The following is a 24098-nucleotide window of genomic DNA, read 5'->3' on the forward strand; positions in this document are numbered from 1 at the left end:
CACATAAAGATGAACCAAACTGTTCACAGTTTTATCTAACTCTGTTTTAATAAAGGCTGGTGACCCCTGTTATAGAGTCTGACAGCTGCAGGGATTATATACAAATATTCAACTATCCCAGAATTAAACCAGGTCTAAATAAAAAGGAGTGAGTATCACTAAGGTTAACTCAGTGGTCCTAATGCTACAGTTTGATATCAGCAAACACCAAGCGCATACATTGATGTGACACCACAGCCATGCTATCATTCAAACACTGATAACAGCATAAATCGAATTAAATCGGGACTTGATGAGACCTTCTGAGTATCACTAGAAATATTATAAACAGTCGTCTGTACCACAGTTTGCTTTCAGTAAACACCGACAGCATTCACTGTTAGCATAGCACATCCATGTTAGCAGTGTTTAAATGGATGGTTTAGCATATATTAGCACAGGTATCAATAAAGGACTACCGTATTAAATACTTTTACTAACCTCAGGCAGACGGACAGGCGCTCTGCAGGTGGGATTGAGCGCCTGTAGTTGGTGTCTAGGCGGGCGATGCTGGGACCGACGAGGGAAAGCAGGTCTTCAAACTGGCTCCTGGAGCAAATGGTGAAACTCACCAAACTGCTCATGCCTCTGGAGGACCTGATGGACCCAGGTACGGCGAGGACGTCTTTTACGCCGCTGCTCTGCTCTCCACAGTACATAGAGAAGGGAGACTCTCTCTTCAAGCGCTAGCTCGACAGCTGCCATCTTGCAAAGATACCAGTCTGGCACAACTTCCTCCCACATTTCCGGTTCACGCGCGTTAAAATATGATATTTTGGGGCGCGTTGGATTTTTCTTGGACACGCGTATGAGGTGCGAATGTGCACGCGTCAAGTTAGGGGCGTTTTGGGCTTTTTTCTCGCGTCCATCGCGTTCGGTGTGAACACCTGGAGCATCCAAATCGACCCACAAACACGTTGAAAGATGCAATGCCATCAATGTGGATTGTCCAGACTGAGAGACCTCTTCCCTCTGACCCCTCCCCAAACCCTCAAACCCTCCTACCCACCTCGACATACAAACTCTGTGTGGCTTCACGTGTTCTGTTGATGTTTACTTGATCGAAATAACTTGAACACAAACAAACAAAGAGGAAGACCGCACCGGAAGGAAAACACTACAAGTCCCAGCATCCTCTGTGTTTAGGGAGCAGCAGTGAAAGTGAAAGCATTGAGCCTCCGTTCAGAGCAGCAGGAGCAGGAAGGTGGAGCTGAGGCAGGTGAGTGTTTACATGAATATGTTTCTTCTTATGACATAAAATAATTCCACGCTGTTCGTGTCTGTGGGTGAAATGTGAGGCCGGTCGGCTCCTCTGAGCGCTGGTTTCCTGTAAGTAGAGAGGAAGTGAGTTTAGCTGAGCCTCCGTTTAGTGTGAGAGAGCAGGAGGAGAGTGAGAGCTGTGCTGAGGCAGGGTGAGTGTTAACACCGCTCTGACATTACTGTGTCTCTGTGGCGGGAACAACAGGCTCCGTCAGTGGAGGCAAAAATAATCAGACTTTGGTTTTTCAAAGGAAACAACTTTATGTCAGAAGTTCCCGCACGCTCATTGGATAACGATGTGTCAATCTCAAGTTATTAGCCAATGAGCGTGCGGATTCACAGAAAGCCCCGCCTTTATCACGGGACTTTAAAAACTACAATGGCGACAGAAACTCCGTGAGTGGAGTTCAGGGTGACGTTATGAAACTGTGACGTTTGAGCCACTTCCTGTTCTCAGTCCCAGCGTCCTGATCACCGAGGTTTCTGTTGCTCTGATATCTGATATTGATTATATTGGTAAACAGGCTGTAGCATAAACATCAGGTCTGTTCTGAAAACTGGCTTTATTTTTTCAAAGTAAGGGAATATCTGTGGTGTGATACCGCGGGCTCATGGGCTAAGGACTTGGATTGACAAGTCAAGCGCAGATGATTGTGTTGTTTCTTATAAAGGCTTGTGTGTGTGTGCCTTCCTGTGTGTGTCCTTGTGTCAGTGGAACTGAATCAGTGTGTTAGAGAAAGTGCTCCTCTGCTGTGCCGTCATCGTGTGGATGCTTCTTTTAAAGTTGGAACTCATGTTTTTATGATCTGCTTCATTTCATTGAACCTTTATTTCTAACCATGAAGCCCCTTTGAGGTTACAGCCTCCTGGTTAGGTTTAGGCTGTTATTGTGCTTCAGGCTGAAATATGAGGAGTAAGGAGTGGGGCTGGTTAGCCCTCATGACCCTCACCATAACACATACGTCACAGGACAGTGTTTACCACAGAAACTCCATGAAATGATCAATGAGAACTTTAGAAACCCGTCAGTGTGATGCTTCCAGTACAACAGCACCTCTGAGTGTGTGTGTTTGCCTCTCAGACTAACTCCACCCTGACATCAAGAAGATGGAGGAAGAGGATGGAGCAGGATCTGCAGCATCCAGCTGTGTGTCTGTGAGGAGTGACCGGTCCAAAGGAGAACCTCCAGACTTCAGTAATGAACCTGCAGCAACAATGTAAGAGAGCTGCTGACTCATTTATTCAGTGTAAATAATGATTTTTGATGCAATGGGAGAATAAAAATGACAAAAACAGTTTTAAAAATAAGGATTAAAATATTAAAAACTATGTTTTTGAGTTTCCTGATGTAGTACAAAAATATATGAACATAACTGTATATAGGCTCTCAGTTAATACTTGACAAAAGAAATCTGCCACCACAATTGTTAATGTTTACCTAACTGGGCTAAGACAAGTAAGACAATGACAGATAATTGCCATTACTGATCCCTTTATCTGTTTGCTTTAAACACAATTCATTTCTTTTACTGAATAGACATGTATATGACATTCCTTTTGTCAGGTAATCATATCTGTAGAGGCTAAGCCTACGCTTGAAGCCACTGAGGTGGTCGTTAACGGGGGTGACGCGATGTCACTGGTATGCATGAATTAAGTTCACAGTCCAATAAATCCAGCAGTATGTATCTTGTCCTTTTTGGTCTTTATTCCGTATCGATATTTTACGGTTCTTTTAGGCAGCACCAAAAAACAAAAAGACTATTTTTAAGCTGCCTGAGGTAGTGAGTCAACATGTCACACTGGGTCAAAGGTCAGGGAGTAAAAGTGTGTTTTAAAGGAGGTTTAAAAGCAGCGAGTGAAGGAGCCTGTCGAGGTAAATCGTTCCATAACTGATCAAATTCAGTTGGTGGACCTCTGTGTGAAATCAATCATCTGGTTCACAGAGAGGATAACCCTCACATGGGCTGTACAACATTATATAGGGAGACAAAAACAGAGATTATCAATCAATCAATCAATCAATCAATCAAAGCTTTATTCGTCACATGCAGGTTGCCCTGCAGTGAAATAGGACCCCCCCCCCCCCCCGACCTTACACATATAGCACAAACATTACATGGGGATACAGGTCGGAGATTGGTAGAATCAGAGAAAAACATTGAAATGTACACTACACTGGGGAAAGTACAAGAGGAAAAAAAGAGACCCCTACTCATGCTATGCTTCCATGGTAGGACAGCATGAGAACAGGAAACAAAAAAACTCCTCTGCACAAGAAGCACATAAATGTCCACAGCACAACATTGTGAAGACATGACAAGCCACAGGGGTGGGTGGGGGTTGAGGAGTAATCCGAAGCGAACACAGCAGCCACCCTGCACAGCGCTACCGTTCCAGCGCGGCACACAGACCCGCCGTGCTGCCCCTTCAGGAAACAAGCATCGAAGGCGTTTGGAAGGGAGGGGGATGAGTGTGTGCTTATCAGTGTAAGTGTATGTGTATGCGTGTCCAGAGTTCAGCGGAGACAGTGTCCTTCGCTCTATCAGGCTAAGTAAACAGTCTGCCAGCCAACCCAGGTGGCCTTCATGGGACGGGAAGAATAGTCATCACACAGTCGTTATCAGGGAGTTGTTTTGGTGGGCTCCAGCCTTGGGCCTGCAGCTGGCGCCGTGGTGTCCGAATGTTGAATATTGTTGATTTCTGTTGTGAGCAGCTCGAATTTTAGCACTCTGAGACAGGTCCCTCAACCTCCCGTTGGAGAGCTGCGAGCCTCCCCATGATGGTAGCAAACTTCAGTTCCAAGGTGTTGTCAGTCTTTTGATTCTGAGACTTCACAACTGCAGTGATCCGTTCCCCGATGTTTTCCAACTGTCGCTCAAGGGTGTCATTTTGAGCAGGCCTCTCTCTGATGTTTCCCCTCATATGCTCAATGGTGTTGTTTTGAGCCTTCACAGCAGCTGTAAGCGTCTCCAAGGTGTTGACCATATTACGTTCGTTGTGAGAGGTCGCACCTCGTCCCGGCGCTTCGAATCCAGCGGGCAGCCATGTGGGGGTTTGAACAGCCGGTTCCGCTCTCTTATTTCTCCGATAAAGCAGGGCTAGGCCAACGCCGATCAGCATGAACCCTGTTATCATGGTTCCGAATAGGTAGATATCTTCAGCGTCCTCGATCGACAGTCCCGCCAGGTACACGGTCCTCCAGTTCTGCCACCCGTCCATCGTGTAACCGGCAGGGAAAGTCCCTCCAGGGCACTCAGGCTCTCCCGAGCCCCGACTTCTCGTTGAGAAAAGGGTGTCAATAGCACTCAGGGACCAGTTGATCAAATCCATAATTCTCTTTTAGGTTTAGAGAACGACAGTGAGAGACTGTTCCAGGGAAAAGTAAATTCACACAAGACAAGACAAGGACATAGAGTCGAAGCAGGGAAGATAAGGGTGAGGAGGAGAGGAGAAAAGTGCGACCGCCTTCGCTGAGAGCTGAGAGAGGAAAATCGATTATCGTAGCCATCGCTCTCTCGCATGGACGTGGCAGTCTTGCTGTCTGCTGCGAATCCTCCCCGTACCTCCGTGACCTCGTCTGGTATCTGCTCCCTCCTCTGTAAGAGACAGTAAAGGAAAACACGTCTCTGCCTAGTCTTGAAAATCTAATCTTATCATCCATTGTTCTTCTAGGGCCTCTTCTTCTTGTGGCCTCAGCTAACTGCTAATATTTAAATGGCTAACATTAACATGTGTGCCAGCCAGGTTCACATTTATGATGAACTATGATTAATTAACTGATGTTGAAACTGGAGCTTTACTGACCTCTGAAATTCCTCCTAAAGTGTTATTCAGTGTTGTGACAGTCAGCTGCTTCAGCTGCTGCTGGGATGGGCTGTGGCAAAGAGAACAGAGAAAATCCAAATCAGAGTTTTTCTCTGAATTAAAAGGAAACAACAATATATTCTACATGGTGAAACTGATGGTTTATGGTGTTTGGGTCTGTTTTTCTGTATTTATGCAGATAAAGTGTAAACTCAGATGAATTATACCATCAAATGTTAAAGGAAAATATCAGGATGAGTGTCTGTGAGCTGAGAAGGACGTGAAGCGAGCAGTTTATCCCAGAGCTGAAGCTGCTCTGTGTGCAGAGATGAGCTCAGATTCCTGCTGTGATTGATCAACAGTCACAGAAATGTAGACTTGTAGTTATTACTGCAGTATGGTCACAGCAGATACTGATAAACATGTATTATGAGGATGGATGATCAAGTTTCTCACTCTCTCCTTTAAATCTCAGTTTTTTCTTCTTCACAGTTTATCTGTTAATTTATTAATGAATAACACTGAAAGAGTTTCTGTTATATTTCCCCTTGAACATCAGCTTATTAGGGCGGCATTAGGAAATAGCCCCCCTCCAAAGAATGAATAAATGAATGATGATAATAATAAAATGATTCAAAAGCAGAGCTCAGAGTGGTAGAATGGTCAAACATGGATCCACGGGTGGTTCAACTGCATTTGGTGACGTGACTAAAGCAAATCTTTCAAATAATCCCACCATCAACGGGATGTTGTCTCCTTTACTACGGTTACTTTACTTGGTCACCGTGTGAATTTCTTTGAAATGAACCAAATTCTTTTATTTGTTGGTTGTTGCATATTTAACCTCTACAGTCAGGAAAGGAGGAGATGAGGCCTCAACAATGTTGGGTTGTAGCTGTGGTTCAGGTTAGAGTGAGTGTCCATGGAATAAATGTAAGTCAGTGAACTGGAAACATGACTGTGTTCAAACTTTGTTTCCTTTTTATAATGAGTCTAATCAAAGGTGGACAGAAGTATCTCCACTGTGACTTTTCTGTGTCACCATCAGAGCTTCTGCACAGTGTGGAGAAAGATCCAGAAGCAGAGCTGGACTGCAGACAGCCAGTCAGAGCAGCTGTGTACAAAGTAAGACTGAACATCTGTCTGCTGATGGACTCATTTCTGAAAACTGCACTTCTTGTGTTGTTCAGACATTGAAGAGTTTTCTTTCTCTTTAGTCTCATTGTTTTTCTTTCTTTCAGCAGATGTTGGTCTGCAGGAGGTTTTAGATGAACATAAGATCAGTCTGAGGAGGAGATGTGAACGTGTGACTGAAGGAAGTGATGAAACAGGAAGTAGAACCCTCCTCAACACCATCTACACTGAGCTCTACATCACAGAGGGACAGAGTGAAGAGGTTCATACCCAACATGAGGTGAGGCAGCTGGAGACAGCTTCCAAGATGGACGCCCTCCATGACGCTCCAATCAGGTGCCAGGACATCTTTAAAGCCTTACCTGACCAACAGAGACCCATCAGAGTGGTTCTGACCAACGGCGTGGCTGGTGTTGGAAAAACCTTCTCAGTGCAGAAGTTCACTCTGGACTGGGCAAAGGGCTTGGAGAACCAACATGTCAGTGTGGTGGTTCTGCTTTCATTCAGGGAGCTGAACCTGATCAGAGATGAGCAGTACAGTCTTCTGGAGCTGCTCCATGTTTTCCATCCAACATTACAGAAGGTCACAGCAGAGAAGCTGGCTGTCTCTCAGCTTTTGTTCATCTTTGACGGCCTGGATGAAAGCAGACTTTCATTGGATTTCACCAACAGGAAGCTGCTGTCTGATGTCACACAGAAGTCATCAGTCAGCCAGCTGCTGACAAACCTCATCCAGGGGAATCTGCTTCCCTCGGCTCTCGTCTGGATAACTTCCCGACCCGCAGCAGCCAATCAGATCCCTCCTACATGTGTTGACAGGCTAACAGAAGTACGAGGCTTCACTGACGCCAAGAAGGAGGAGTACTTCAGGAGGAGATTCAGTGATGAAGAGCTGTCCAGCAGAATCATCTCCCACATGAAGACATCCAGGAGCCTCCACATCATGTGTAGTATCCCAGTCTTCTGCTGGATCACTGCTACAGTTCTGGAGCACATGTTGACTACAGAGCAGAGAGGAGAACTGCCCAAGACCCTGACTGACATGTACTCACACTTCCTGCTGGTTCAGACAAAGAGGAAGAAGAACAAGTACCATGAGGGACGTGAAACGAGTCCACAGGAGCTGACGGAGGCTGACAGGGAAGTTCTTCTGAAGCTGGGGAGGCTGGCATTTGAACATCTGGAGAAAGGAAACATCATGTTCTACCAAGAAGACCTGGAGCAGTGTGGTCTGGATGTGACAGAGGCCTCGGTGTACTCTGGAGTTTGTACAGAGATCTTCAAAAGAGAGTGTGTGATCTTCCAGAAACCAGTCTACTGCTTTGTTCATCTGAGCATTCAGGAGTTTCTGGCTGCTGTCTACATGTTCCACTGTCACACCAACAGGAAGACAGAGGTGGTAGAAGGTTTTCTAGGGAATTTCCGAGAAGAATACAAAAACAGATCTTTTTTTAAGAACATGTTCAAGTCTTATAGCTTCCCATCAATGGATGTCTTTTTGACTAAAGGCATGTATAAATCCCTCCAGAGTAAAAATGGCCACCTGGACCTGTTTGTTCGCTTCCTTCATGGCCTCTGTCTGGAGTCCAACCAGAGACTCTTAGTAGGTCTGCTGGGTCAGACAGAGATCAGTCCAGGAACCATCCAGAGAGTCATCAACAACCTGAAGAAGATGAACAGTGATGAAATCTCTCCTGACAGAAGCATCAACATCTTCCACTGTCTGATGGAGATGAACCACCTCTCATTATTTCAGGAGATCCAAGAGTTCCTGAAGTCAGAGAAGAAACTCTCTGAGATCCAGTGCTCAGCTCTGGCCTTCATGCTGCAGATGTCAGAGGAGGTTCTGGATGAGTTGGACCTGCAGAAGTACAAAACATCAGAGCGGGGACGACAGAGACTGATTCCAGCTGTGAGGAACTGCAGAAAGGCTGGGTGAGTCCAGATGTGATCATTAACATCATTGATCAGTGTAGGTTAGTAGTTTAATGTTGAAAATAAAATCAGATTGTAAGCAGAAAGTGTTTGTGTCCGTACGCTGCAACCTTCCACACCATTCCTTTATTGTACAGACTCAGCAGCAGCTCCATGGATCCCAAATCCAAGAGTGGAGAACAGATTTGAAGTGTGTCACATCCATGCAGTCACAGCTGTTTCCACCATGTTTCCACTGATATTAATCCTGTTCAATGACACGTTTCATATCAGTGAATATGTTCTTTAGGACGTCCACTGACATGTTTAAGTGTCCTGCTGGAAATCACTCACATCATCCATGAAATCCATGAAAAAGCCAAAAGCAGATTAAAGCCAAACAAAGATTCTCATTAAAAGTCTGCAGGTCTGAGAGAGACTCAATCGTTGTGTCATGTCAAACACAGTAAGAGGAGCTGAAGCACAGATGTGAAGAGCAGATTCATCAGATTATGACCTCACTCTGTTTTGTCTTCATATACATTCAGTCTGTGTTTATAATGCAGATTTTCTGCTTTTATAATAACACATTTTACATTTTCTATCATCACAGACTGACTCAGTGTCGACTCTCAGAGTCTCACTGTGAAGTTGTGGCCTCAGCTCTGAAGTCCAGCCCCTCCCATCTGACACAGCTGGATATGAGTGGAAATGATGGCCTCCAGGATTCAGGTGTGAAGCTTCTGTGTGCTGGACTGGAGAGTCCAAACTGTCGACTGGAGACTCTGAGGTGAGTTCACTGACTGCGGCTGTTGTTGTTTTTCTATATTTCAGGTCTTTGATGTTTGAAACTTTCTTTAGTTCCTAAATGTTCAGGATGTGTCTGAAGACAAATGTGAAGAAGTTTGAGTGCTTTCAGAAATGTTGTCTTTCCAAACGACTGAACAACAGTTTTTCCTTTTGGCTCCAAACAGAAGTGACAGACTTGAGCAGGGTTCATTTAAAGGCTGACAGAAGTGGAGTGGTGACGGGGAGATGTTTGACAGGACAGTGTTTCAGCCTCCACAGGTTCATGTTGTGCTCCATCAGTCAGTGAAGATGAAGTCGGTGCTGATGAGGCTGTAGAGTGTGTGAGGGATGTGAATGAGGATGATGAAGATCTGATGATAGCAGATAAAAACAGGCTGCAGAGACTTTGAGCCATACAGGGCACACAGTGTGTGTACAGAACAGCTGAAATCATTATGGAGGCCTCACTGGGATATGGAAGCATCACAGTACAGCTTCAGTGAAGCATTAAAGTCTCTGATATGAGATGAGAAATGAAGCAGGCAGAGCTTTTTCATGAGTGGAAATCCACTGTGACTGTGAGCTGCTGCTACAGCCTCCAGATTAGCCAGCAGCTCATCCTGCTCAACATTTCCTCACCAACTTTAATGGAAGTGTGATGTTTTCAGCTGGAGTGATGGTCAGGGTGGCCTCCCTCTCCTCTTCTTCTCCTCTTCCTCTTTCATTTGTAAAGCCACTTCTGCTGCTTTCATTCATTTGGAAGTCCTGTAGCTGAGTTTGGGAGAGACTAACAGCCTCGGCAGCAGAGGGGAGAAAGGCTGTAACACCACCACTTTACTCTGTTCTACCTGTCACATCATTTTATCAGGAAACAAATATGCTCATGTTTTTACTATGTTTGTCTTGAAGATGTAAGAAGATCACATGGTGCTTTTTATTATTGTGTTGGTTTGTTTCCTGTCTCTTGGATGGAGCCCAGCTGTGCGTGGCCCCTGGGCCTGTGGTCAGAGTGTGTGCTGGATAATCCGGCCCAGGATGAGGCCAAACTGACATGGGATGAAATGTCTGTCACATAATTGAGCTTTGTGAGAAATGTACGACTTTAATGTGAAACATTCAGAGTTTTTTCTCTTGTTGTGTTTGTTTGAAGCTGCTTCCTGTTGGCTTCAGCTGTTTGGAGTTTCCATTTTCTAAACTTCTACATTCTGAACCTTCTTCAGCTCTGAACAGATGATGAAACACTGAATGATTTCAAGCTCACACTTTGTCTAATAAACTTACATCTTTCATTCTTTATACAGATTGAAGGACTGTGGTTTGTCAGAGATCAGCTGTGATTATCTGGCAGCAGCACTGAAGTCCAACCCCTCCCATCTGAGAGAGCTGAACCTGAGCTACAACGACAACCTGCAGGATTCAGGAGTGAAGCATCTGTGTGGTTTCCTGGAGAGTCCAGGATGTGGACTTGAAACTCTGAGGTCAGTCAGCATGTTTTAGTTGTGCTGAGATGAATATGATGTGAAAGTTGTGCTGACACTAAACTGCAGACATCAGGCTGATATTATACTGATCCACACTGAGGATCTTCATAGTAAAGTCTGTTTTCTTCTTCTCTGGTTTAGTCCATTGACTGCAGCAGAACAATGTTCACATTTCAAACAGTGAGACTCAACGTATGGCCCGCGGCCCACACGCGGCCTGCCCACCTTTCCTGATTCAGAGAGAGGGGACCCTGATTAACTGTGTAGTGTTCTTCCTCACAGTTCTAAGTATCAGACACAACAATGAATAATCCACAGCTGACTGTCTTTAGCAGGTCAAAGGTCACGGCACACAGCAGACAGTGGGAAATATTATAACTCTGATCATTTATCAGCACATATCCATATGTATAAAAACAAAGCTGACACTGTGAGACTTGATCAGAGGTGTGATCATCACAGCAGAGGCCTTTGTGTCAAAGTCACTGAGGATCAAACAGAAACACATGAAGCAGATTTTCCTGTTCTGGCTTTTTATAGCAGATAACCTTCAAAATATTCTGCAGTCCATCAAAAACTGAAGCAAACCATGAATCAACATGTGAACATGAGCTGATGCTGCTGAAGTGAAGCAAAGTTACAGAGGTTTGATTACAGACACAGCTGAGAGTTTGTAATCTGTCATCATTTTAAAAGGTTTACATTTCTTCAGTATATCCACATTTGCAGCTGCTACCTCAACCTCCACTTGTCCAACACAACTGCTGTCCACTGCCTCCATGACATTGTGATTTTGCTGTTGGTCTTCTGTCAGATCTTCATCAATCACTTCTGCACGGGGCACACCTTCAGACTCTGCAGCTGCATAACGAAAGCCTGTAAGATAAAATTAGACATAAGGTAAATGTACACCAATATTCCAATGACAGGTGTGTGATTCATCTGGAAGTTATGTGCGGATTAGTGTACAGTGATAGCAATTTAGTATGTTTTTAGAGGGGGGGGGGGTTGTTTACCTCCGATGGGTGCTCTTTTTCGCTTCCGTTGCGTACGCCTTGAGTGCCGGTCCGAGTCTGATACAGGTATGTCGTCATGCCCCATGTGCAGTGTTGGTGCCCAGTCTGGATTTGTTACATCCATTTCATATGCTGGTTTGCCTGCAATAATGCCAAATCATAAGCTACTCAGTCGACATGATGTGGTTCTGCAGCATCACACATTAGCATGTTTTATCTCATTATCTATGACCTCAGCACGTTGAAAATCACACTAAAAGCCTTTCAAGAGTGATATGAATTAATTTAGAACTCACCGGAAAGAAAATGCCGTGAGCAAACCAACAAAAAGCTGGGGATTGCAGAGAACTCGATATCCGCTCGTCTCACCGCTGCAATCCAAGCCTGACGTCTTTGTTTAGTAATATCGGATACATGGGATCCCTCACGTTGCCTCCAGGATGGAAAACGATGAAAAGAGAGCCCGTTATCCAGCTTCTTGCCTTCACGATCGTGTGATCTAACGTTGCAACCGACAACACAACACGTACGATCCATAGCTGAAATGGTATCCTTTGGCTGGCCTACTGTCATGGCGGAAGGGGGCATGGCCCATCTCCCGTGACATCACGCTCCAAAGCCCTATAGGTGGGAAAATGTACCATGTCGACCAATCAAAAATGATATGGAAACATGACATTTGGTTGTTTAGCAAAAGGGGGAAGTTTTAGGAGTGACCGGCAAGAGAGAGCGAGTGAGCGAAAGAGAGAGAGAGTTTTGATACGTGAGAGATTTGTGACGTTTACCGTGTTTGGTCTCAAGTTAGTTTGTTGTCTTGTGTATTTAGTGTGTAGCTGTTGTTTTGTTTTGTGTGTCAGTTCTACTAGTGATCGTCACAGTTGCTGCCTTAAAGCCAACAAAGGCAGATTGCAGTGTAAACGCTGAGTGACACACCTGCTGTCAGACCTGCAGGTTTATCCCTGTGCTGTTCTCATATGTGTTAGAGTGACACAAACTATTGTTTGACACCTGATTGTTCTGTAAATAGTTTGAAATGATTATATGAAAAACGTCTGAGCCTTGGCTGCATTTTTTGGTAAATAGTACAATATAACTTTGTTGTTTGCAAAACGTGTGCGTATTTTTAAAAGTGTACAATCTCTATTTGCATTTCAAGTTATGAAGATGATTCGTTAAACATGTGTGTGGTTTTTACAGTCAAAATATCACTTTCTACTTGTATTTTAAATTTTGTCTGAATTTAGATAAATTGTGCTGATACAGTTGGTCAAAATGAGAAAATAACAGATTGGCAAGATAAACTGTTTTTAAAGGTAAAATATAGAGGCCACATCAAAAGTAGTCAAGAAGGGTTAAAGGCTAAAAGCAAAGTTGTCACTGTTGGGTCTGTGTTTCCACAAGCCCCGCTAATTCTAGAGACTTATTCATCATGAAGAAAACAAGACAGTCGATCGATCAATTATTTGCGAAAGGGAGGCCTCGTCTGTGTCCACCACGAAAATGACCACAGATCTGACCTCCTGCTGCTACCTTTTATTGGGAGACAGTTCACACAAAACACGTCAGAACAAAGCCACGCCCCCTTTGTTCTAAGACAAAGCATTTTATGTATATGTGTGAACTTCTGTAAGAGTGTGTGTGTGTGTGTGTGTGTGTGTGTGTGTGTGTGTGTGTGTGTGTGTGTGTGTGTGTGTGTGTCAGACCTCCTGCTGACCAAAGGGTCGTAAACCCAGGAAGTTTACATCAAAAGAAACAGATCTTCCAGATAGGATGTATCTACAATAAAACCTCCCCCAGCACAGAGTGGTTGGAGAGGTGGCCAGGATCAAAGGAATGGCTTTGATCCTACTGCTTGAACTAAGACTGTACAAATTTAAGAAACACAATGGCAACATTCAACAATTAGACTTAACAGTCACCAAGTACTGTTTATATTTGTGTGTTGTGGAATACACCAGGCACAGACACACGCACACACAGGTAGGTACAGCCAACTTCCACATTTATTCAAGTGTTTGTTGTTTTGACAGCTGACTCAGTCACACAGTCTGACAGCTCACGAGCCCAGCTGATCTCTCTCCTGGCCGCTCCTCCTCGTCTCACTATAAACACAGCGGAGGGAGACCATCATCAGTCCATAAACAACATCAGCTGTTCTTACCGGCCTCGCAGCGCCGCCCTGATGAGCCTTCCGCTCCACTCCTCCCCTGCAGCTGCGCCCGGGGCCACGCCTCCGCCACACACCCCCACCGCCCGTTCGAGGCCGGGGAGCCGTCCGGCCGAGCCAACTCCCCCCCCCGCGAGCGAGAGAGGAAATCGGCCACTGCCATCTGCGCCCCCAGCCTATGGATCACCTTGAACTTAAAGGGCTGCAACGCCAGATACCACCGGGTGATCCGGGCGTTGGCATCCTTCATGCGGTGGAGCCACTGCAGCGGGGCGTGGTCCGAACAGAGGGTGAATGAGCGTCCCAGGTGGTAATAGCGCAGGGAGCCGACCGCCCACCGGATGGCCAGGCACTCCTTCTCCACGGTGCTGTACCGGCGCTCGCGCTCTGCTAGCTTCCGGCTGATGTATAGGACAGGGCGGTCGGCCCCCCTTACCTGCTGGGACAAAACGGCTCCCAGCCCTCTGTCCGAGGCGTCAGTCTGCAGAACAAAAGGGAGGGAAAAGTTAGGAGTGTGAAGCAGCGGCTCCCCACAGAGAGCCTTTTTCACCTGCACAAACGCCGCCTGGCACGGCCCCGTCCACTGGACCAGATCCGGGGCACCCTTTCGAGTGAGATCGGTCAGGGGGCTGGTTAGCTGCGCAAACCCCGGCACAAAGCGACGATAGTAACCCGCCAACCCCAAGAACCGTCTCACCTCCTTTTTCGTCCTGGGGCGCGGGCAGGATGCGATAGCCGCCGTCTTCTCCACCTGTGGACGCACCTGCCCGCCCCCCAGGTGGTACCCCAGATACTGCACCTCCCTCCGTCCAACCGCGCACTTCTTCGGATTGGCCGTGAGCCCCGCCCCCCTCAGGGACTCCAGGACCGCGGCCACCCGCAGCACATGCTCCGCCCAGGTGTCGCTGTGGATGATCACGTCATCCAGGTAGGCGGCAGCATACGCTGCGTGCGGACGCAGTACCCGGTCCATGAGACGCTGGAAAGTGGCCGGGGCCCCGAACAGGCCAAACGGAAGTGTCACGAACTGGTACAAACCGTACGGAGTGGAGAAGGCCGTTTTCTCCCTGGCCTCGGCAGACAAGGGAATCTGCCAATAGCCCTTGGTTAAGTCCAGTGTCGTGAAAAAGCGGGCCGTGCCTAACCGGTCTAGGAGCTCGTCGACCCGAGGCATGGGGTAGGCATCAAAGCGTGACACTTCGTTCACCCTGCGATAGTCGACACAGAACTGTATAGACCCATCCTTCTTCGCCACCAGAACGATGGGGCTACACCAGGCGCTGTGCGACTCTTCTATTACTCCCATCCTCAGCATTTCCGCCAATTCCCTCTGCACGATTTTTCGCTTGTGCTCCGGGAGCCTGTAGGGCCGTGAACGCACCGTCACGCCAGGCTGCGTCACGAAATGGTGCTCGATGAGGGACGTCCGGCCGGGCAGGGGGGAGAACACGTCCGCAAAACGCTGTTGCAACGCGACAACATCCGCTCTCTGGGCCTGTGTGAGATGGTCATCACAAGGGAGGGAGGCGGGAATGATAGAATTTGGCACCTCAGGCCCCAACTCATCTCTCTCCTTCACCAAGCTCACCAGAGAAGCGGTTTCAACCTCTCGCCACAGTTTGAGGAGATTGAGGTGATAAATCTGCGTGGCTCCTCCCCTGTCCGACCGAGCGACCTCATAGTCCACGTCCCCGACTCGCCGTGTGACCACAAAGGGTCCTTGCCACTTGGCGAGCAACTTCGAGCTGGAAGTAGGGAGTAACACAAGCACTTTATCTCCCGGTGAAAATTGCCTGAGCCTAGCCCCTCTGTCATACAGGCGTTGCTGACGCTGCTGAGCCTGGAGCAAATTCTCCCGTGACAACCTCCCCAAAGTGTGGAGTTTTGCTCTCAGGTCCAACACGTACTGAATCTCATTTTTGGCGGGGCTCGGACCGTCCTCCCAGCTTTCTTTAATCAGGTCGAGCACCCCACGTGGCCTCCTGCCGAACAGCAGTTCAAAGGGAGAAAATCCCGTGGAGGCCTGGGGCACCTCCCGCACTGCGAATAACAGAGGGTCTAGCCAGTGATCCCAATTGCGTTCATCCTCGTTAATGAACTTCCGAATCATGGACTTTAAAGTCTTATTCAGCCGCTCCACCAGCCCGTCAGTCTGAGGGTGGTAGACGCTGGTCCGAATAGATTTAATGCCCAGTAATTCGTACAGTTCCCGCAGTGTACGAGACATAAACGACGTGCCCTGGTCAGTCAGTATCTCTTTCGGGATTCCGACTCGGGAGATGACCTGAAACAGTGCCTGCGCCACACTCTTTGCAGAGATGGTGCGCAGCGGAACTGCTTCCGGGTACCGCGTTGCGTAATCCACCAAGACTAACACAAAGCGGTAGCCGCGTGCACTCCGGTGAAACGGCCCGATGAGGTCCATGCCGATGCGCTCAAACGGGACCTCAATGAGGGGGAGAGGGCGCAGCGGCGCCTTCGGTATGGCCGGCTGGTTAACAAGTTGGCAGTCCGGGCAGGACGCGCACCAGCGGCGCACATCCGCTCGGATGCCCGGCCAATAAAATCGGGCCGTTATTCGCTCCAGAGTTTTCTCATAGCCCATATGCCCTGCCATGGGGTTATAGTGGGCCGCCTGGAAAAGCGTTTCCCGGCGGCCCTGCGGCACCAACAACTGGGTGTGTGTTTCCTCTGTCTGAGTGTCACGACTCACTCGATATAATCGGTCGTTTAATAAGACGAAACGCGGGTAGGTCTGCGCGGCCTCAGGGCGCACCACGTGACCATCAATAGCCATCACTTGGTCAAAGGCTGAGCGTAGGGTGCCGTCACGAGACTGCTCCAGTGGGAAATCACCCATGGGGGACACTTCCGGGGCCGGCGGGACGTCCCGTGAGGGACCCGCCGGCTCCTCCCCCCCGGAGTCAGTGTCGGACGACCCCGCGTCACCGCTGAACGCCGCGCACACGCTACACCCCGCTTCCGGTCGTGATCGCACCCCCGCGTACTGTCCCAGTAGCTGATGAAACCCCGGCCAATTGGTACCCAGAATCAGGGGGTGCGACAGGCGCGGGCTAACCGCCGCCGTTACTCTATGCGTTTTGCCCTTATACTTTAATAACAGCGGCACTATGGGATACCTGTGAACGTCACCATGCACACACCTCACCTCCACCCATTCTGCCTCCAGCAATGCCCCGGGGCGAACCAAGCTTTGGTGTACGAGGGTCTGCGTGCAGCCCGTGTCCACCAACGCCTGGCGTATACCCCCTCGAGTCCTTACCGGAATACTGTATGTCCCTCCTGGACCGGGGGAGGGTGCTGGGGCGCCAGCAACACGAAACACCTGCCCCACTTCCATAAGCGGACAATCCCTCCTCAGGTGCCCCGGCTGCCCGCACTTCCAACACTCCGGCCCCGGCGTCTGTGCTGCTCTCCGTGGCTCGGGGGCGGCTCCACTTGGCTCGGCTGCCCTGGACGGCACCAACGCCGCGAAAGGGTTAGTGGGGCTCAGCGCCGGCAGCCGCTCTGCCTGCCCTGGTGCCGGCACACGGCGCCTCGGGGCCGGCACCGGGGCCTGTTTGTTCGGCCTCCGTCCGGCGTCCCCGGGTTCCCCTGCTCCAGCGGCAAGGTGGTCCTCCGCCAGCGTCACCGCTACCTCCAAGCTTGCGGGCCGGTGGCACCGGACCCATCTCGCCGTCTCCGCTGGCAATCCCTCCGTGAACTGCTCCAGCACCACCTTGTCCACCAGCTTCGTCTCCCCCTCCGATGTTCCCGGTTGCAGCCAGCGTACCGCCGCGTCGCGCAGCTGCCGGGCCCAGGCGAATGGTCGGTCCGTTGTAGCCAGCCGACAGGCCCGGAACCGCCGGCGGTGGTCTTCGGCGGTGAGCCCTAGCCTGTCCACCACCGCCCGGCTCACGTCCGCGAAGCTGCTCCTCGACGCCGGAGGCAGACTCAGGGCCGCTGTTTGTGCCTCCCCGGACAGCAGGGGGAGCAGCCGCGGAGCCCACTCCTCCCGCGGCCATTGGCAAGCCTCCGCCGTGGCACGGAAGGTCTCCAAAAAAACCTGTGGGTCGTCCCCGTCCCCCATCCGGGGCACCGCCACCGACAGTGGCGAGGGCTTCGGCGTGGCAGCGGCCCCGACCAGCCGCTCCAGAACTTGCGTCTGCCGGTCCGTCTGCTCCCGCAGCGCGGCCAGGTGGGCACGCTGGTCGGCCGCCTGATCCCGGCTCATCGTCGCCATCTCCGCCAGCATCTGCGCCAAGAATTGCAGAGGCTGGGCGGGTGGCGCGGCCTGTGGGTCGGACATTTCCCCACCGGCACTTTCCTGGGTTTCGGCACCACTTGTGGAATACACCAGGCACAGACACACGCACACACAGGTAGGTACAGCCAACTTCCACATTTATTCAAGTGTTTGTTGTTTTGACAGCTGACTCAGTCACACAGTCTGACAGCTCACGAGCCCAGCTGATCTCTCTCCTGGCCGCTCCTCCTCGTCTCACTATAAACACAGCGGAGGGAGACCATCATCAGTCCATAAACAACATCAGCTGTTCTTACCGGCCTCGCAGCGCCGCCCTGATGAGCCTTCCGCTCCACTCCTCCCCTGCAGCTGCGCCCGGGGCCACGCCTCCGCCACATGTGTATTGCTGCAGCTTTTTTGAGTATTAATTTGGTGCCTTTGTGTGAAATAATGGTATTGTGAGTGATCCATATAGTCACAAAGAATAGCCACTTGTTTCTGTGCTACCAAAGTTCCCCGGCTTTCATTCAAAATGTGTTTATCGTCAGCACCTGCACATTAAACTACTTAAACATTATAAATGTCTTCAAGCTCACACTGAGGCCTGTGGGGTACTATCAGCCACTGAGACAGTACACACATTTATATGTGTTTGTATATGAATATTTCATACTTTAAGACTGCCTGTTTATTTAAGGGAGATGAACAAAATACATTGGAATTGTACAAAATAATATCATGGATGATAAATTAAATAGATTTTAAGTAGATGCTTGTGCATTCTTAAAGTCTTATATGTTGAACTGAACTATGTGATCTGTTCAAAGCCTTAATCTTAATTTGAAGTGAAATGTGCATTTTGAGTTTATACACTATGTATATAAGGCGACCGTTTCCTTTTGCAGTATTTTTGTGTGGTGTACTTTTCTATGTCTTAAAAAAAGGGGAACAAAGGTGTTTAAGTTCACCTAGGATGATGTGTTTTAATTTTCACATGGTCTTGCTTGAATTTGACCCTGACAAAGGCGTATGAACTCTGTCAGCTGTTTGGAGTTTCCATTTTCTAAACTTCTACATTCTGAACCTTCTTCAGCTCTGAACAGATGATGAAACACTGAATGATTTCAAGCTCACACTTTGTCTAATAAATTTACATCTTTCATTCTTTATACAGATTGTGGGACTGTGGTTTGTCAGAGATCAGCTGTGATTATCTGGCAGCAGCACTGAAGTCCAACCCCTCCCATCTGAGACAGCTGGAGCTGACCAGGAACTACAAGCTGCAGGATTCAGGAGTGAAGCATCTGTGTGGTTTCCTGGAGATTCCAGGATGTGGACTTGAAACTCTGAGGTCAGTCAGCATGTTTTAGTTGTGCTGAGATGTATATGATGTGAAAGTTGTGCTGACACTAAACTGCAGACATCAGGCTGATATTATACTGATCCACACTGAGGCTCTTCATGGTAAAGTCTGTTTTCTTCTTCTCTGGTTTAGTCCATTGACTGCAGCAGAACAATGTTCACATTTCAAACCTTCAAAGAAGAAGAAAAATCCTCCACTGGATAATTCACTGTGAAACTCTCCAACTCTTCATTCCACCTTAAAGTCTGTCTGACACTGAAATCCAAAGCAAAATGTGCGTTTGCTTTACAGACAGCAGTCCAACACAAACATACACACATCATCCAAAACACAGTCCAACATCCAAATCTCCTCCACTGCCAGCATGAATGATGGGAAAGAGAAGGAGGAACACTCTGACATTCAGGGTTAGAATGAGTTTCATGAAGCAGACTGTGAAGATCAAAGCTGCATTAGAAAGCTTACATGAATGAATGAGTGGACAGAAGTGGACAGAGATCATCTGAAGCACTTCAAAGGCTTTAAATCAGCACATTTCTCTTTATTCTTTATCAACTCTGTTAGTTTCTCTCAGTTTTCTGTGGAATGAAGCTAACAGCAGGCTAATAAGATGCTGACCAATAGGTTTCTATTAAAGGTTGTAATTTGTATATGAAAAAGTGCTTTGGCTCAGCAGGGATCAGCTTACAGGTAGAATACAGCTGCTGGATGGGATTAGCATGTCATAGCTATCTACCAAACTGCTAACTGGGGGATTTCAGGCCATCTATGGATCATTTTTGCTAACTGTTTATTCAGCTTAGGCTCACAGGGCTGCAGCCTGTGCCCTAGCTGTCATAGGGCAAGAGGCGTGGTCCACCTGCACAGGTGAGCAGTCCATCACAGGGCCAACAGAGAGAGACAGAGAAGCACTCTCTCACATCCACACCTACAGCCAATTTAGAAGCACCAATGAACCTAAGCAGCATTTCATTGGACTGTGGGAGAACATCCAACCTCCACAGAAAGGCCAACAAGCTTCAACCTACAACCTTCTTGCTTTAAGGCACTAGTGCCAACCACTTTTCCCCATTTCAGCCCAAATCCTGCATCTTCCTGTTTCTGACTCCAGGCCAGCTCCACTAACACTTTCTCATCAGACACTGCCACCTAGTGGAGGAAGTCTTAGTCCCATTTGAAGCTTCAGATTACAGTTAGTTCCTTTACAAAGAGGTGGAGGTGGTGGGGCCACAGCACCATCATCACTGAGTGCCATAGGACACTTAACCTTTGTTTCCATATGCTGGGAACTTCCTGTTGTTCCAAGGAGGACTGGAAAATGTGTGAAAATCTCCCAGTCAGTTCCTCACAGCACACTTCAATCATTTCCCTCCCACAGCATCAGGACCAGGGCTTTTTCTCTCTTTGGTCCCACTAAGAGATTTCCACACAAACACCTCATCAGTGGGACTCTCAGAGCTACCAGCCCTTTGCTACAATCACAAAGCTCTTCATTGAAATCAATGATATCAAAGCTGGAATCAAATGAGTCCAAGTCTCCTGCTGATTCAGCATCACATTCATCTTTGCTCCTTGTCCTGCATCCCCACCATGGACTTCATTCCTTTCCAAGCCAGCCTTGAGTGTCCTTTATTCAGCTCATCCTCTGCTTTACTTTTACACCTGATTTTAGCTGCTTTATCTCTCTTTCAACAAGTTTCTGTGCCTCCATCTTTTTCTTCTCTCCCTCATAACAAGACAGCTTCTTCTGCCTGAGAACATGTTGGAGTGATTTACTAATCCAGGGCTGCTTATTGGGGAAAATACTTCCTGTTTCCAAAGTAATCCCCATTTTTCCCAGAAAGAAATGTAAGTAGAAATCGATGATCTAAGTGAGAACATGAGCCTTTAAAAAGTCCCAGTGGGTGCAGTCAAAGCAGTCCCTCAGTCCCAGTATAGAGTCTTTGGTCCAGACTGGAACAACTGTGTGCCCAGTTTGAGCTCTCTTCAGTCCTGTGACCTGACAGACCCAGAGGGGCCATCACATCACATTTAGAAGCTCCCCTAATGGAGCCACAACACATGTCCAACACTTAGTCTGTCTTGTTGGACCAACTGGAAGAAATGATTCAAGGACTTAGTCACAGAACAGAGATTCAAATCTCCAAAATCCAACTGGCTGCATCAGGACATATAGTCTGAAACTCTGCACAGTTTCCTGTTTGAAGCTGCTTCCTGTTGGCTTCAGCTGTTTGGAGTTTCCATTTTCTAAACTTCTACATTCTGAACCTTCTTCAGCTCTGAACAGATGATGAAACACTGAATGATTTCAAGCTCACACTTTGTCTAATAAACTTACATCTTTCATTCTTTATACAGATTGAGTTTCTGTGGTTTGTCAAAGATCAGCTGTGATTATCTGGCAGCAGCACTGAAGTCCAACCCCTCCCATCTGAGACAGCTGGAGCTACAACTTAACAACCTGAAGTATCCAGATGTGAAGCAGCTGTCTGATCTTCAGCAGAGTCCAGACTACAGACTGGAGACTCTGAGGTCAGTAGAGTGATGGAGTGAGTGGGTGGTGCTGTCAGCAGTATTGTACTAAACACAGTCAGTATGAAACAAAGATCCAGTGTTTCCTGTAAAGCTGCAGCTTCTCAGTGAAGCTGTGAGAGGAGAATGGTGACAGGCTTCAGGATTGGACACAAACACTTCCTGTTTCTGACCTTTATGGTCACCATAGTAACAGCTGACACGCTCTGATCAAACACTGTCAACAGCCAATCAGCTCTCTGAACAAAGCTGCACGCAGACCAATGACTGCATTCATTTCCAAGTTTAAAGCAGTGAAGAACACAGTCTGTAGGTGAGGAAGAATTTAGTGAGAGCAGATGTTTGGATGGAATTCCTCCAGTTAACAGCTGGAACTGTCCATCTGGATTGTTGGGCTTGTTGTTGGGGTTCCTACAGAGCTCAGAGTGGACACACCAAGGTTCTTCTAATGAATGAAAGTCCAAACTCAAACTAGGAGGGAAAAACATTTTCATCAACTTCAATAAAAATCCAAAGATTAGAAAAAGTGAAGCAACAATGAGTCCTAGTACAGTCCCAGCACTGAAGTCCCTGCTGCTCTTTATACTGGATGTGCTGCATCACTGACTGACAGCTGATGAAGAGTCTCTGGAAACACTCGTTTATCTCCTCTGCTCTTCCTTCTTCTCTCTGCAGGTGGTGGTGATGATGGTAAACAGGACGGTGTGTGTGCTGAGAGAGGAGGAGCTGTGTCCTGATGATCCAGAGAGGTTGAAGCAGCAGCAGCTTGTGTGTAGAGACGCTCTGACTGGGCCATGTTACTGGGAGGTGGAGAGGAGAGCTTCATCCAGCAGTGACTGACAGAGGAATGAGAAGAAGTGCAGATGACTGTCAGTGCTGCAGAGTGAACTGCTCTGAGAACAGCTCCACTGTCAGACACAATGTAGAGTCCAGCATCATCCCTGTGTGTCCCTCTGGATCTGACAGAGGATCATCAGTGTATCTGGACTGCTCTGCTGCTGCTCTGTCCTTCTACAGTCTCTGCACAGTCTCTGTCTGACTCTGGCTTCAGACCCTCCTGGATCAAACTCACCTGGAAAGACTTTCAAACATCACTCAATAGATTTGAATACAGAATATATTTGATATATACTGTAGATGTACTGTAGAGTTGCAGTTTGTCACTTGTAAATACAGTCTGTGAGCAGCTGTGAGCTGAAAGATCTTTCTAGAAACACGAAATGTTTTCACTCTTCTGTTGCTTTTTCATATATTTCCACAACATTAATATTGATCCCACCTGTCTCACCTGTTTCATGCTTTTATACATAATAACAGGACACGTGTGATCTGAGCGCTGCTGTGGTTGCTGTGCTGCACGTCTTCATTTAGATAACAGAGACATCTAGTGGTTCAGAGGGAGAACTGCAGGAGGCGGAGCTGTGTTTTAGCATGGAAAACTTTTTATCTTTTAGGCGCAGATACAAATATGACAAGTATCAGTGTGAGATACAAAAGGTCACATCAGTCAGCAGAGGGAACAGTGATCACACAGCAATGTAAGAATAGAAACATAACAGTGAATCTGGACATGTATACAGATGGAAGCAAACAAACAGGATGTAACACTACATTAAAGCCACAAATGGGAAGAAAACAAACACAAAGGAAAATATATTTGATCTCAGGAATCCAAATCAGATGCTTTAGAGCAGGGGTCGGCAACCCTGGGCACGCGTGTCACAGCTGCCACGTGAAGGGTTAACTGATGGCACGACCATAGCTGGACTGGCCATCGGGCATACTGATGGTGATTTTTCATTTTTATGGGCTGATGATGTTTTTTTATTTTTTTGTAACGGTATAAACGATGGAAGGTGGTGGATTGGCCGGATGCTGGTCGATATGTAAAAATAAGTCAGTTGTTTGGTGGTGGCTATGGCGGAGCTTCCACAGAGGCAGCAGGTGGATGAGGGAAAGGGGAGGCAGGAGGAGGAGAGACCCGAGGCGGCCGCCGGTCCGAGTGTCAGGTGAACTGAACTTCAGGTAAGAAGTTATGACCTGCAGTCTGTCTGGGTCAGATATAAACCAAGTTTAGGTGGAGTTTATTTTCCTTGTGCTGACTTTTTACAGTCAGTTACAATAACTCATACTGTGTACTAGCTAGCATGACGGAGTTTCTATACAGCTGGGTGGTGCTATGATGTTACTGATAGTGAACTTTACAGTGGCTTGCAAAAGTATTCGGCCCCCTTGAACTTTCCCACATTTTGTCACATTACAGCACAAACATGAATCAGTTTTATTGGAATTCCACGTGAAAGACCAACACAAAGTGGAACGAAAATCATACATGATTCCAAACATTTTT

General features: G+C 47.7%; 2 protein-coding genes across 6 annotated transcripts; one reads left to right on the forward strand and one right to left on the reverse strand.

Annotated features, from left to right (window-relative positions):
* Window positions 1-1144: 1144 nt before the first annotated feature.
* LOC146577690 (protein NLRC3-like) lies at window positions 1145-24098 on the forward strand. Of its 5 annotated transcripts, none has more exons than XM_085268244.1 (9): window positions 1145-1258; window positions 2381-2516; window positions 6155-6231; window positions 6348-8175; window positions 8768-8944; window positions 10245-10421; window positions 19028-19204; window positions 21575-21748; window positions 22424-24098. In XM_085268244.1, exons 2-9 carry the CDS (start codon window positions 2407-2409, stop codon window positions 22431-22433), a joined length of 2730 nt encoding a protein of 909 aa, XP_085124370.1. In that variant the 5' UTR covers window positions 1145-1258; window positions 2381-2406; the 3' UTR covers window positions 22434-24098. The 5 variants fall into 5 exon arrangements, with proteins under 5 accessions (XP_085124370.1, XP_085124372.1, XP_085124373.1 ...); XM_085268246.1 differs by having other exon boundaries at window positions 6351-8175; XM_085268247.1 differs by lacking the exon at window positions 19028-19204 and having other exon boundaries at window positions 22424-24097.
* On the reverse strand, window positions 13588-18160 carry LOC146577691 (uncharacterized). Its single transcript, XM_085269753.1, has 2 exons — window positions 14158-18160; window positions 13588-14088 (listed from the first exon to the last, which is right to left on the reverse strand). Exons 1-2 carry the CDS (start codon window positions 18010-18012, stop codon window positions 13588-13590), a joined length of 4356 nt encoding a protein of 1451 aa, XP_085125879.1. The 5' UTR covers window positions 18013-18160.

The sequence above is a fragment of the Mchenga conophoros genome, linkage group LG3, assembly GCF_057382185.1.
Source record: "Mchenga conophoros isolate Kocher_MC1m ecotype Shallow Benthic linkage group LG3, M_conophoros_male_GT1.1, whole genome shotgun sequence".
In the NCBI taxonomy this organism is placed as follows: domain Eukaryota; kingdom Metazoa; phylum Chordata; class Actinopteri; order Cichliformes; family Cichlidae; genus Mchenga; species Mchenga conophoros.